This window comes from Ursus americanus, chromosome 3, assembly GCF_024610735.1.
Source record: "Ursus americanus isolate L20-20 chromosome 3, mUrsAme1.1.p, whole genome shotgun sequence".
Classification (NCBI taxonomy): Eukaryota; Metazoa; Chordata; class Mammalia; order Carnivora; family Ursidae; genus Ursus; species Ursus americanus.
The window spans coordinates 52,344,156-52,359,912 of NC_142129.1; the positions used below are offsets into that span (position 1 = coordinate 52,344,156).

A 15,757-nucleotide genomic window follows, 5' to 3' on the forward strand; every position below is an offset into this window, starting at 1 on the left:
GCATCTCTCTACCAGGCAAGACTCTACTCCTTCCTAAATCAATTCAATCAACTAGATTAATTAAATTTTACCATCTTCAACATTTCCCTGGGGAACCACTCTCTCTACGCCACAGTGTTTCCAATTATCAAATGCTGTCAAAATACTCTCAGAAGGTCAAAATTACTTTTAATCTCCATTCATTTTACTTTTTTTTTTTTTTTTTTTTTAAGAGAGAAAGAGAGAGCATGCACAAGTTGGGGGTAAGGGGCAGAGGGAGAGGAGAGAAAGAATCCCCAGCGGCTCCATGCCCAGTTCCGAGCCTGATGCGGGACTCCATCTCACAGCCCTGAAGTCATGACCTGAGCAGAAATCAAGAGTCGGACGCTTAACCAACTGAGCCACCCGAGAACCCCAGTCCCCATTCATCTTTAAAGTGCACACCGTATAGAACTTTGGAATGAGAACAGACTATTAAGTCATCAAAGACAGTATGTTAAGCCTTTGAAGTGATTAGAAATTCTACAACTGACTACAACCAAATTCTCCAACTGACTTTGCTAAGTCAGTTTACAAGCAATTTGTAGGGCTGTCTACTTACTTGATCATAAACGCATGAGAGATTCTCTCTCCTCATCATCCAGAAATCCAGTTCAGTCTGAGGATTCGAGCGAAGACCGTTCAGCAAAGGCTGCACTGAATCTTTTTCTACAATCTCTTGGATTTGATGTGACCATTTAATAACCACAGACTCAATCGCATGGAGTAGTGCCCTTTCATTTACCTCCAGCGTACAAACACTGCAATGATCAATAAAGTAATTCAAAAGCCAATTACCTCATCCAAAGAAAGATAGGACTTGGATGTTAAGAGGTATTTTTCCATGAGCTGCTTTTCCAAATATAAATATTTCAAAATCAGATCCTTTATTTTTATAGCCTCAATTTTAGTGGTGACATAAACATTGTAAAACAAATGATCATATCCTCAAGCCATTATTGCCAAAAGAATTTTGTTGACATATTGGCAATTGTTCCAGCTTGCTTTTCGGGCAGTAGGCTTGTAAGAAGGATACTTTGTAAGGAAATAATAAACAGGTGCCCTGCACAACTTTCTTAAAAATGACACAGTTCTAATAATTCTCTAGCTTACTAATAGTTTTCTGGGGATATGATATTAATTGGGTATGTGGGCTCTCCATTTAATATTCTATATATACCATAACATTACATACTTGGTCTCGGAGTACTTCTGGTCCAGGTCCATTTTTCCTGCTATTGTGGGAATTGGTAGAAGAGTTCTTCTCAACATTTTGCCCCGAAAAACATGCGTTTTATTTTTCATGACCTCTATGTGGCGTTCCATGTCTTGTGAAATAAAACAGGACCAGGACTTATGGTTGTTCCTATTAGAAAGAATCGGCACCAAAATCTACAGAAAGAGAAACATTTTCAAAAGAAGTTAATTTACAGACAATGTACTTCTTCAAAGATCTTCTTGTCACACAAAATCAGCCACAAAAGCACTCAATTTTTTGAAATACTCTCCTAGGAGATCAAATTTACAAAGAGAGGACACAATCAGTACCCCATTTAAACTTCATCAATTAGACAAAATCTTTCAAAGCGGAAATATGAGGCAGCTTCTTCATTCATTTAGCCATTTATCAAGCATTTGAAGAGGTTCGCAATAACTCAAACACTGCATAAACTAAGCACAGTCATGTCAGGTAAGCAAACAGCTTTCTTCATGCAAACTGAGCACAATGGCAGGTCCATAAATGAAAAAAATCTTTTTTGAATCCCATCAAAGCAAAAGTAAATTAATCTTCTCAAGCCCTGGGTGGCATACCAGTGGATTCAAGTTTCACAGTCCAAAACATGTTTATTAATCACCGGCCCTTTTCTGGAGCTTCCTCTACCATTAAATTGGGAATGTCACGTATGTGACGCCATGTATGCAAAAGCCCTCAACAATTATTTTTGTATTCCCAGGACCCAGCATACGTTCACGAGAATGTGTTGAGTGAATGAAATTATCAGCTCTTCTTGCTTTCCCACCCCTTTCTAGTATCTTCTAATTTTCAACACTTTTCATTTTTCTGATAATCCACCAGGCTTACCGGCATTACACCATAAAATTTCCATTCGCTAAAATGCTCAGAAAATAATCACTCCAACTTTTCAAAGTCTATTTTGACAATACAATCACTTTTGTTTTCTAACAGTGTTGAAACAAAGCTTTCCAAATTGTATTATTACATTTTCCTGCTCAGCGCCCATTACGTGTCAAGCTAGGAAAACAGCAGAATAAGAAACAGTCTGCCTGCAATGAGCTCGGTGGGTTATGTCCTTTGCCTTAAGAACGGCCATGATTCGAGGCATGTGAAGGATGCCAAGTGGAGACACAGGATAAACACACTGATATATAAAAAATCCTTCAGGACTCCACAAGTAGAATGCTTCTGGAAAACCGCCAGTCTGGCCCACCAGGAATTAGCTTTGGGAAAGGCAGGGTCGTTCATGAACAGCTTTGGAAATCACACTGGGAAGTTAAAGCTTCTTGGGTGAACACGCACTGACCCACTGGAAAACTCTCTCGACTAAATCCCAGATTTCAAAAACTATTTCCGAACGTCAGGCGTGGGGAAGATTCTGGTTATTCGGCATAGCTAATTCACTGGGTACGGTTTCAAACTTTCACTCCATTTATGATTCTATGATGAAGCCAACTTCTTTTCAAGTATTTCTGTCACATGCTGTAGATAAAACTGTGAAGTTCTGAGCCATGTGCTTTGCAGCCAGATTAGTCAAAGAGCGGGAGCATCACCGTAAACCTCGTTTAAAACAAAAGGACCCGGGATGTGCTATTTACCTAATTGTACATACCCTTGAGCTATACACAAAGTAATTCAGTTAGCTGGGGGTTTGGCTTTGTTTCCATTGGGAAGGTTTTTTTGCCTACTTATTGTGGTTTAGAAGGAAAATTCCAAACTTTTTCTGACAACTAAAATAATTTGAATGCTTATATATTAAATAGATGTACAATGTGTAACTACAGATTAAAGAACGATGAGGCCTTTGCTATGGTTTTCTTTACTTACCTTCTTTGATCTTTAAGATTTTATTTATTCATTTGAGAGAGAGAGAGAGAGAGAACACGAGTGGAGGGAAAAACAGAGGGAGTGGAACAAGCAGACTCCACACCGACCACAGAGCCCGACCAAGGGCTCGATCTCACAACCCGGAGACCACCATCTGAGCGGAAATCAAGAGTCAAAAGCCCAACCGACTGAGCCACGCCGGTGCCCCCCGCTTCTTTAATCCTTTTTTGAACTGGGGGTTTTCTTTTCACGATAGTTCTTAAGTCAATAAAGACTATTCCCTGGGCAATACTTTCTAAATGTAGGAGCCAGGGCCTCCCCCAGACTTCTTAAATTGGAATGCCCAAGGATAGGACCTACACACCAACAACAAAAACTAAATCGGACTTCCATTTGGGCTCGGTAAACCAAATGCATAATAACGATAATTCACAATTATTGTTTCTTTGAGGATTTGGGTCAATATATTAAAGAAATAACTAACATTTTAAATAGTTTTGCTAAATATAATACAGCTACCGATCATACTATATGGGAACACATAATAATGTCGAGCAGATTGGGAGTTCAACTTTGGACAGGTTTGATTTGAGACATTACACAATAAGTGGCCATGTCCACAAGGAAGGTGGACATCTGAGCTTGGATTTGAGAAGACAGATCCAGGCTGGAGACAGAAGTCTGGGAGGCCCCAGTGCATCAGTGTAAAGTCCCATTACTCTGCGTAACTGAGTCAAACTCCAAAAACTTCCACACTGAATATATGTGAGGGTATCATTTAAATGAGTAAAAACTTAATATGAAGGCACAAATGATTTTCCCCACCTTCAGTTCAAACACTTGGCCCATTCCTTCTTTATTCTATCTCATTTAAGAAGCCAAACACGGGAAAGTTCCCTCAGTACCTTTCAAAGCAATCACTGTATCAATACCATCTCTTCTTCGTTTACCAGAATCACCAATCCACCCATCCTTACAAGGAATGTGTTTCTCGTTAATGTACAAGTCAGAAAGTACAAGTTGATTAGCTTGGAATGCAAGTCATGAAGGACCACTGACATTTCATCTGACTCTACAACGTCCAGATTAAGCCTGGCCTGATAAAAACCTTCCTAGAATATGTGTTAGCACGACCATCTTCCAAACAACACGGGAATTTGGGCTTGGCCACCACCTTTGCTGGCAACCATCTGAAATACATGGCTGTTTTCGTTCGTTTTTTTTCCTCATCAGCCCCTCTGGCCTTGTTTCTCACCACCCTCCAGCTCTGGTTCCCCAATCCATCTACATTAATTTACTCCTTTTTTAAAAAATGAATCTTCGTTTCCTCATCTCTGTGCCTTCACATTGTTTCTCCCTCTGCCCAGAATGCCCTTCCTCCTCCGCCGTCAAGCTCTCTCCTCCTTGTCCTTCAGCACTGTGGGGACTAAGTGATTTACCATACGACTGCGGCTGCTTTTGAGCATAAAAACAGACACTAAAAATTATTGGCAGACATTCACTGATCTGTGACAGGTGGAAACCAAAAGCACCCCAGGCGAAGTGAGACCTACGATCCTATTAGAGTCGCCACAGCCCTGCCAGCCCTCTAGCGTGCAGAGCGCCCCTAGGCTCCCCCAGCAGGACCACTGTGACCTCCCACGCAGACTCAGATGTCGGCCTCCCTCAACAGACTGCATACTTTCTGAGGGCGCAAACTACATCACTAATTGCCACGTCTGTCCGGTCACCAGCACCAAGTAGGTCTTCCATAAATATGGACTAATAACTGAGATCAGCATGAAATTTCCAAGTGTCCTTTTCACATGTCCAAAAAGATTCAAACAGAAATATCAGAGATCATACACCAAATGCTTCTTCTCTAAAGAAATACTGCGAAGAATCCGTGTTTTGTCTCTTATGAGAACAGGGTGTCAATTAGCCCTTAACTGACTTTCATTCACTGAACAACTACTGAGCTCCTACCACGTATGTGGCAAGGTCTTAGGTGTTTGGGCCATAACAGGGAGCAAAACAAAGATTCAGAGCAGGAAGTAGAGTAAGGCAAGTGAGGCATTCATGCTGGAACTGGATATCAAAGAGCACAAAGGGGCGCCTGGGTGGCTCAGTCATTAAGCGGCTGCCTTCGGCTCAGGGCGTGATCCCAGTGTTCTGGGATCGAGCCCCGCGTCAGGCTCCTCCACTGGGAGCCTGCTTCTTCCTCTCCCACTCCCCCTGCCTGTGTTCCCTCTCTCGCTGGCTGTCTGTCAAATAAATAAAATCTTTAAAAAAAAAAAAAAAAAAAACACCAAAACCTCAGGAATCGAGATGAGTACTATTTTAAGGTTGATTTTTTTTTTTTTTTTTTTTTTTTTTAAGATTTGAGAGTGAGCGAGTGAGCTTGAGTGCACACTCTCACACATGAGTGCAGGGAAGGGGGGGCAGAGGGAGAGGATCTCAAGCAGACTCACCTTTGACCATGGAGCCCAACACTAGGCCCAATCTCATGACCCATAAGATTATGACCTGAGACAAAACCAAGAGTCAACTCTTAACCTACTGAGCCACCCAGGCGCCCCTTAAGGTATGTTTTAAAATCAAAATTAATGCAAAAAAAAAAAAAAAAAAACGATGATGAACAAATTATCAACGTCTTAAAGACGGCACTGATATTACTGATGTATTTTTGCCTCAGGGTCCACTACAATCCAGTATGGCACTGTGAGTGATCCAGTTTTTATTTTAAGTGTTGCTTTTTATTGTTCTTTTTTAAATACTTCACTAAAATTTCATCTCAATTACTGAGTTTTTTTGTTTTTGTTTTTTATCCTCCTCACCTACTTGTAAATTTTGCTCTTGAAGTGGGTGCCTCATTTGCTAACCCTTGTCTCTTCTCTGCAAAGGTTCCTGCCCTCCTGAAGGGTGGCTTTACTAAAAGGAGTTCTTTGAGCAAAAAGACGTGAAGGACATGAAGGGGTTGAGTGAATTCTGGGGAAGATAAAGAAACAGCAGGGGTAAGAGTGTACCTGAGACAAGTAACAGCAAAGAGGTCATGGCGAGGTCAGATCAGATTCTGGACTAGGGCTTTCGCCCCGTAATAAACCTAAGAACCACCTGATGATCCCAAAGCTCGAAGAAGTTCCTGAGATCCTACAGTTGTAACCGTTTCCTAGGTAATACTGAGAGCTCTGATCCACAGAGAACATGCAAAGTCTGGACAACTACAAGCACTTGGGCCCTTATTCAGAGGGAAAGGGGGCCCAGGGTAGGGTCTGAGCAGAGAAGGGACATGTTCCGAATCCCGCTTCAAAAGAATCCCTCTAGCAGCTGTTAGGAATGGGTTCTAGATGGGAACCATGCAAAAGCAGAGAGACCAATTAGGAGACTAATGAGAGACCGTGGTGAACCAGCCCAGAGTGGAAGCAGTGGAGGAGAGTACAGAGGCTGATTCTGAAGGTATGTTGAAGGTAGAACTTACAGGATTCCCAGCCAGAATGGATACAAAGGCTGACACAAAGCAAGGAGTCAGGGCTGACTCCGAAGTCTTCTGGCTTGAGCAACTGGAAGGATGGAGTTCACATCCACTATTCTGGAGATAACCACAAGGAATGCAGGTTGGGGAAGATCAGTTCAACTTTGGATAGTAGGTTTGGGATGTTCATTACACAACAAGCATGAATTTCAGGAAAACAGGAGGATCTCCAAGTTTGAAATTGGGAAGAGAGCACTTAGCTAGAGAGACAAGTTTGGGAGTACCTTGCATATCACCATAAACCACTGTCAATCAGCCCATTTTGTGAGCTATACTGGATACTAGGCGAAGACAATCCTTATAAAATCCCTTAAAAAAATAGAGAGTGAGCGTGCACAGGGAGGGGCAGAGGGAGAGATATAATATCAAGCAGAGATTCAGGGCTCTGAATCTGACACGGGCCTCCTCCCACGACCCTGAGATCACAACCCAAGCTGAAATCAAGAGTTGAAATCAAGAGTCAGATGCCCAACCTACTGAACCAGCAGGGGCCCTTCTTATAAATGCTTTTAACCTAATACATAGCCATGCCTTACAGCCTTGTTCATACCGAATTTAAGTCTTATCCATAAATAAACCCAAGTGACTTCATAAGCGTGATCTCACTTTTTTTTCTCTCTTCCTAATACTCAGATTCTCAAGCATAATTATATCAATCTTCTAAACCTTTTAAACTCTGAGGTTCTGAACGGGTTATACCTACAATAAATGTACTTGTTGACAGCTTACGCTCTTTCATTTAATGTTTTCCAGAACGGAATGCAGACCCTGGTACCGACACAAATCCAGAGAAAGGTCAGAGGAACTTGAAAGCTGTCTATCTTCTGTTGCGAGACACTGATGTCAGTATAAGAATTCCAAGGAAGGCTGCATACCTGCCCTTCCAAGCCCTACCGGATGGCAATCTGGATTCAGATGACCAAAAGCCATTCATATTTCATGTGAAATCCCTTCATCAGGTTCAGTTCAATAAAAATTTCTCGAGCTCCTGCTACAGAACAAGAAGTGCCCTAGGGACTTGGGGGATTGAAAACTCTCTTAGCATCTCCCTGATACAATCTAAAACCAAGTCAATTCAACAGGAGGAGAGGGAAACTGAGCTAGGGTACTGAAGCTGGGAGTGAGAAACCTTGGATGGTCCCAAGACAGTAACGACTAAGGAAGGAGAAGAGGCGTGAAACAGGGAGACTGGCAAATCATTAGTAATAAATATGTTGGTAATTATTCCTACCTTAAGCATTGGCCTTGGCAGGACTGAACTGATTATGGAGCTCTGATATCTAATCCAGTGTTTCCCGAAGTTTGGGGCACATTAGAATCACCTTGGGATCTTTCACTGCCACTGGGCTCCAACTCCATTCTCATTTAATTGGTATTAGGAGTAACCAGGGCGAGGGTAGTTTAGAAAGTTCCCCCAGGTGATTCTAATGTTCAGCAAAGTTTGAGAACCTCTGCTCTAGTCTGTAGAACCTGGTCATTTGGTACATCTTTCCTCAAAGCTCATCTGTGAACACACACTGAAAGGATGAGGTTAGACAGGAAGATCAGCAGCACCCCCCCCCCCCAACCGCAGCAGCCTGCCTTTAATAAAATCCCCCGGATCCCACATTAAATTCCACTTTAAAAACGCCACATTGAAAAATCCTGCATTAAAAGTTTAAGTAACCTGGGTTGAGAGAGCTTTTCTCTGATTTGAGGGGAGAGAAAGAGGAATTTGAAAGCAATCATTTCAAAAACTTTGTTTCCATTACCTTTTCCCCATTATCTGACCTGAGTGACACAGTAACTAAGGGAAATCTGAAAAACTTACAATACTCATTTCCAAAGTGTCAGTTTGTCTCTCGTCAACATGAAATTTAAAACTATAGCTAAATACAAAAGCCTATTCAGTTCAAGCTTTTTTTTTTTTACTTCCATTATTTAGAAACAAAGACAAAAAGGGTGATCCTACAAATTACCATCCGTTGAATATTAGCACCAGCATAATCTCACTTCAGAAACAGTTATTGCATTCCACCTCCCTGGCTGAAGACATTACTGGCTTTTACATTTTTTTAAGAGTCAAAGCTTTTCTGAATAATTCCAAGTGTCATAGAGATAAATTAAAGATTCAAATATTAAAAACAGACTAGCACCTCATCTAGGAAAGCAGTGACATGTCCAAACGATGAGGCAGTCAACTCTCCAAATAAGACCGTTTGAGAAAAATCATTAACTCCAATGTTTTCGGTAATCTTCTTGACAATATAAACAAGTTTATGTTTTGCATCTTTTGGAATCTGAAACAAGAGCGAGATAATTAGTTTTACGTTCACAGGGTAGTTTCCATGTTAACAAACAGGATTTGCTGTATCTAACTTGTAGCGGGATTGCTAGAAAAAGAAAAAACCTGGCATCTTGCCTACCTTTATAAATAAGGTAGTTCTGCTGCTCTTCCCCCCCCTCTACAAAAGGTATACAGTTTTCTTTGTTCTTTTATAATGCTAATTTCATGCCATTATTGATGTGGAAATATCACCTATAAAGGGCATGTCAATTACCCAAGATCATTACATCCCATAACATCTCGTAATTAAAAACAAATATAACAAGAATTTAGAAGTTTTCTATCTAAGGAAAGGTTTATTCCTTTTTGCAATCTTTTTGTTGTTGTTGTTTGAAAATAGGCCAAACCGAAATGAAGACCAGGCACAGGAGGTTAACTTTTATTTCTATTCCCAAGATAAAGCGTTTAATGAAAATATTCTACCATTTCCACAACTACTGAGTTATTTCTTCAGATATAATCACTTAATTTGAGTAATACTAGAGTTAAGTGTCCTACCTCCTTGTTTGACAAATTGTTTATTTATAATTGGGAAAGTAGCAAAACAAAAAATTTCAAAACTCAAAATCCTAAGGCGAACTCCTGTTAGTCTCTTTCTTCTCTGGGATTCCAGTTTCCAGCTAGCCCACATTTAGTGACGATAAAAAACACTTTTACAACATTACACGGAGGCACCCTACAACACTGAAAACTGTAAATCTTGTTCCAAACTTTTCACACTTAAAAAAAAAAAAACAACTGAATACAAATGCTGTACTTGGGACACCTTAACCTTCAAGTGGAGGAGCAATCTAAATTTTTAAAAATTCGAAAGAAAAGAAAGCAAAGAAAAAGGGAAAAATACGGAAAGAAAAAAGATTGCCCCCCTCCACGGTTGGTAAATACCTCGTGTGCGCAGATTGCCTGGGCACTCCTTTTTTAAGGACTAAGTATTCTACTTGAGATAAAATGTGACAAGCAGTCAGACTGAGCACATGACAAATTATTCAGGCTCTGCGAAACATTTTTTAGGGACAGGGCCCCAGACCCCAGAGCACCTGAAACGTGAGTTATCCGGAACCGAGAACCCACCTTACACATAAGGCCCAGGCAGCTGAAGACAGCGCAGCTTTTCCTGCTTTATCCCGGTCGAACAACACGACCTTCTAGAACACTCAACTTAATTGCAAAGTGCGCGCACGTGGGGGATTTTGCAGACTCCAGGCCAAGAACTTCAAAGAAAGTTTTTTTAAAGAGCCCGAGTGCGTGCCCCACGGGAACCCAAAAAGCCGCGACTGGCCTGTCCCCGCTATGCAGAGCAGGCGGCGAGACCGGGTCTTTGCCTGTCGCCCCTTACCTCCCGGGAGACCGCGAGCGGCCCCGCGGCGGCGACGCTGAACACAAGGCAGGCGGGGCTAGGGCTCTCCAGGAACTCCCTCAGCACCTGCCGGTGGTCCTCGCTCTCCAAATACTGGCTCCATTTCTCTGCCTGGAGCCCCAGCAGCAGCTCCAGGCGGTCGCCGAGAAAGCGCACCCGCTCCTCTCGGGCGAAACTCCGTGCTCTTCTGGCCGCCGCCGCCTCCTCCTCCTCTTCCTCCTCTTCCTCCTCCAGCGCCATCACGCCCGCCACCTCCAGGCCAGCGCCCGGGGTTAGGCGAAGGGCCTGGACTTCTGGGAAGCCGCTCGCTTCCCGGGCTGCCATCCCGCACGTCCGAGGGGGATGCGGGACCGGTCGGCTCCAAGCGCTCGCCCCTGCCCAGCCTGGGGTGGGCGAGGACACCTCTTCCCTCCCGCACGCGTCGCGAGAGGCTCGCACCTCCTCGGGCGATTGCAAGCAGCGTGGCCGCTCGCCCCCACCTGCCGCTACTTGGCTTGAGGGTGTTGCTCGCAGTGCGAGTCCCGCGGGCTGAGGCGCTGGCGGGAGAGCAGCTGCGCGTCCCGTTTCCCGGGAGACGGCGACCCGCCCCAGCCCTCTGGGGGCGGAGTCAGCGTCGGGGGTGGGACCTTCGGACTCAGGGCACCGAACCCGGCGGGAGAAAGGGCGTGTCCTCTGCGGGTCTGAGCCGCTGGGTGGGCTGCCGCTTTTGCCCTCCGGCTGTTTGACCTGCTGGATGTTCCGTGGGGCTCCCAGCAAGCCCAGCACCGATTAATCATGGTTTAAGAGGCGCTGTCCAGTGCCGAGCTCCATGCTAAATCGTCCACCGTGATTATTTCATATAAACCCTAAAAAGTCAGGGCTCCGACTGGTCAGTTTGTTTTATGGGCAAGGGAACTGAGTCACAAAGCGGCTGCGTAACGAGGAGAAAGTGGAACAGGAATTCAGGCCCCGCGCTGCGGGCTTTTATTCACCTTGCTGAAAGTTGTTCAAATACTACCAGAAAAGAGCTAACCCTGGCAATGCAACTTTCCTAGTTGTGGAAATATAAGATCTAGGTATTCGAAGTCCTGATTCCGATCTTCACCGGACACTTACTAGAATGTTAACGCGCCCAATAAGAAAATGCACAGCGCGCTTTGTATACTACAAAGTAGTACTTAGAATCACCACCCAATCCAAGATTAAAAGGTCTGGAGAGACACATTCCGAATTAAAGACAGTCTCCATGATTTTGCGATGGAATTTCAGTATGGTCTTTTAATGACATCTGTTGAGACTATTAAGGAAATTCTGATGACTGAAGTAGCCAGGATTTTGAAGGAGATTCCTCGAACTAAACTTTTTTTAATGGGTCCCCTTGACTTGTTCATTTCAAAATAAAGACTTCAAACTGCAATTCTCTCAAAGTAGCTCTGAAGGAGTGTTGCCCTCAATAATCCATTATAATAACTGATTATTGATAAATAGTTGTTTCTAGCAATATTTGGAGCCTCGATAATTTCTCTTTTTTGGGATTTGAGTCTGATGATAATCTGTAAGCTTTTCTAATGACATGATCAGATTCTTGAATTAACATAGGCTCCTGGGAAGCCTTTATAACAACTTCAGGCCATCAGGGGTGCTGGGTATGGGCCACAGCAATCCTTGACCCTTCAGTGGCTAGGGTGCAAGTCTGGGAATCACTGCAAAACACCTTACAATGGGCTTCTTCATCTCCCCTCTCACCCCTACATTCCAGCTTTGCATCCCCTACCCCAGAGAATCAAATTCTGTAAATAAGAGTTAACAAATTAAAAATGAAAACCCGCTTTCACATTCAGGGGGGGAAAAACCGATAATAGGGCTAATATTAAAGTACAATTTTCAAAAAGTTAAATATGTAACTCAAAATACAGAATGAAGACATGTCAAAGATATATTCAACTCATTATTGAGGAAAGAAAATGGTGAAGTTGTTTCACAAGGAATTAGAGAAAAAGATTTCTTGTCTGTGGAGGAAGACTGTTAGAATAGATTACTAGGTTAGATACAATACTCTTTAATGTCTTTCAGAACACTATAACATTAACTTTTGTTTGGGGCCTTTTTAAAAAAACATTTAATTTTAGAAATAATTCAAATCTTTAATAAACAAAAATCTATAAATAAAAATGTAACTTCATAGAGTTCAGATCTGTAATCAGTAGTAAATAATGAGTCAATGATCTCAGGGTCCTGAGATCAAGCCCCACAGGGCTCCACAGAGTCTGCTTGAGATTCTCTCTCCCTCTCCCTCAAATAAACAAATAAATCTTAAAAAAAAAAAAAATGAGTCAAAAGAGGTCCATTTCCCTAGATAATTAAGTAATCTTTTGGTTAAATGATGTTCCAATGTGACACTGAAAAGACAGGCTACCTTTTCTTTACCTTTTTCTCAAGTTTTGAATAATTTTTCTTAATAGCTAACATTTATTAAATACCAACCCGTCAAGGGCTATGTACTGTGCTGAGTTCATTTATTTGCTTCACAAATATTTACTGAATGATTTCTTTTTTTTTTTTTTAAGATTTTATTTATTTATTTGACAGAGATAGAGACAGCCAGCGAGAGAGGGAACCCAATCAGGGGGAGTGGGAGAGGAAGAAGCAGGCCCATAGCAGAGGAGCCTGATGTGGGGCTCGATCCCACAATGCTGGGATCACGCCCTGAGCCGAAGGCAGACGCTTAACCGCTGTGCCACCCAGGCGTCCCTACTGAATGCTTTCTAAGTGCTAAACACTGTTCTAGGTGCTGCGAATACAACAGACTAAGTTCTTCTTCTCACATCACTGGTATAAACTAGAGTTATATTGGCTAGATGAGAGCTACACCAACTGGGTGTGTCTTCACTTCTACCAGTACTGATATGTGACCTTGACCACCTACTTACCTTCTAGGGGCCTCAGTTTCATCATCTAAAATAGGAATAATAAAATGGCAGATTTGATGACTTTTTCAGTAAATGTCCCCTTCCCCCCCCCTTCATGATTGAGTATGGTTTTCTGTTCCTTCCAAGTTGTATTTGGCCATATGACTTGCTTTGGTCAATAGGATGTTAGCAGACATGACACAAAGGCTTGAAATGCATTTGCGTGGTGGGGCTTGCCCTCTTGTACCTCTGCCATTGTCATAGCAGAACAGCCTCAGCTAGCTCTCTGGTACGAGGAACCAACCTAGACCCAACCTGAGCTCAGAGGCAAGTCCAGCTAAACCTGCTCTAAATCAGTCTACCCTCAGTAACCTACAGATACAGGAACAATAAATGATAACTGTTTAGTGTCATAATTGTGGTAGGATTGTCATGCAGCAATAGCATGGCAATAGTCAACGAGAGGGTTGTCCTGAGAGTTAACTCAGTTGAAATACATAGAAAGCACGAGCACTTAGGTCAGTGCCTGATACACTTAAGCATTACAAAGAGATTATCATTAGTTAGGAAGTGCAAAACATGAGAAACTGCACCAGCAAAGGTGCAATATGTTTATTATGTCAGATGTTGATAGGTTCTAAGAAGAAAAGCAAAGGAGAGTCAAGAGTTGGGAAAGACAATGCTATTTAGTATCAGTGCTCAAGAAAGCCTCACTTTGGGGCAGAAAGTTAAGTGAGGAAGTGAGCCATGGATTCTGGGAGAAGACTATTTCAGGTAGAGGAAATAGCAAATAGACCCACAGAGATGATGTTTGGTTTTTAGAGAAACAGCAAGACCAGTAAGAAGGAAAATAGTAGGAGACGAGGATAAAGAAAGAACATGTTGGGATGCCTGAGTAGTGCAGATGGTGGTGTCCGACTCTTGATTTCAGCTCAGGTCATGATTCCACGGTTGTGAGACTGAGCCCTGTGGTTGGTCCCACGTCGGACTCCACATCAGGCATGGAGCCTGCTTATTAAGATTCTCTCGCCTACCCTTCTACTCCAGCCCCTGCTCCCTCTCTAAAAGGAGAAGGAGAAGAAGAAGAAACATGTGACCAAATCATGTAGGACAATGGTAATGGCTGGGTTTTTCTTAAAATGAGATGGCGTGGTAGAAACCGCTAACTGTCCCCACTGTCCACTCACCCTTCATTCCTTCAGGTAATAGAACACTTACCCTATTCTAGGCTTTAATGGAACTCATGGTCACCCAACTGGAAATTTCATTTCCTAGTTTCTCTTGTAACTAATAGAAAGTGAAAGTTCTGAGGTATGACTCATGCGTCATGTTCTTAAGAAGAATCTGCCAACCCTCCATTTCTTTTGTCCTTCCGGCTCGCTCGCCAGTATACGAACGCGGCATGCTGAGTCATATTCACTCACACATGATCCTTAAGCACATGAAAAGATGCTCAACCTGCCTCACAAAAGAAAAATACAAATTCAAACTCTGGTACAATACTATCTTTTTTAATTACTAGCTTTAAGATTGACATATTCTTCGTATGAGCAGGGAAACAGGTACTCACATCCCTGCTGGGAATTCAAAATGATACAATCCCAGAGAATTAGTCAGTTTCTAGAAAAATTACCTATGCATTTGCCCTTTGACCCAGCAATCTTTCCTCTAGGGATCTATACACAAGGCTGGTTATCACAGCACGAGATTTTTAAGTAGAAAAGACTAGAAGCTACCTAAATGCCCAGGAATCGTTGACTGGTTAAATAAACTACAGAACATCCAAATAATGGAGTAATATACAGCTACAAAAAGAATGAGGATACTTCTATATTGGAATGATTTCCAAGGCATGTATTTTTTTTAAGATTTATTTATTTATTTGAGAGAGAGAGTGAAAGAGCATGAGTGGGAGGGGCTGAGGGAGAGGGAGAGAGAGAATCTCAAGCAGACTCCCTACTGAGCATGGAGCCCAACTCAGGGCTTGATCTCACAACCCAGAGATCACGACCTGAGCCAAAAACAAGAGCTGGAGGCTTACCCAACTGTGCCACCCAGGAGCCCCTCCAAGATATGTTTTCAAGTGAAAAATGAAAGGGAGAGGAAAATGTGTATGTTTTGCTACAGTTCATCTATGAAAGTGGAGATGGTGTACCCCTGCCCTCCCCCACAGTACCTGTTTATGTGAAAATATAATTACTACAATGGGAGAATAAGCCAAAAAAAATTTTTTTAATGTTTACACATGAGAAAGGGTAGAAAAAACCGGGATAGAAGCTGGACTTCTGAAAATATACATCATTTGCTATAGTTGATGGGAATCATGTAAATATTTTACATAATTAAAAAATAAGTTTAGAAGGGGTGCCTGGGTGGCACAGCGGTTAAGCATCTGCCTTCAGCTCAGGGCGTGATCCTGGCGTTCTGGGATTGAGCCCCACATCAGGCTCCTCCGCTGGGAGCCTGCTTCTTCCCCTCACACTCCCCCTGCTTGTGTTCCCTCTCGCTGGCTGTCTCTCTCTCTGTCAAATAAATAAATAAAATCTTAAAAAAAAAATAAGTTTAAACTTAAACCTCTAAAAATAAAAAACAC

The 15,757-nt window shown here is 42.5% G+C and overlaps 1 protein-coding gene across 1 annotated transcript in view; it reads right to left on the reverse strand.

Annotated features, from left to right (window-relative positions):
• DNAH11 (dynein axonemal heavy chain 11) overlaps positions 1-10,824 on the reverse strand; it is a 307,801-nt gene extending 296,977 nt beyond the window's left edge. Inside the window, exons 1-4 of the mRNA XM_087860989.1 lie at positions 10,256-10,824; positions 8,729-8,872; positions 1,214-1,410; positions 581-779 (exon numbers count right to left, since the gene is read on the reverse strand). Coding sequence (XP_087717115.1) covers positions 581-779; positions 1,214-1,410; positions 8,729-8,872; positions 10,256-10,600 — 885 coding nt within the window. The 5' untranslated portion in view covers positions 10,601-10,824. The remainder of the gene's footprint in view (positions 1-580; positions 780-1,213; positions 1,411-8,728; positions 8,873-10,255) is intronic.
• Positions 10,825-15,757: the final 4,933 nt, after the last annotated feature.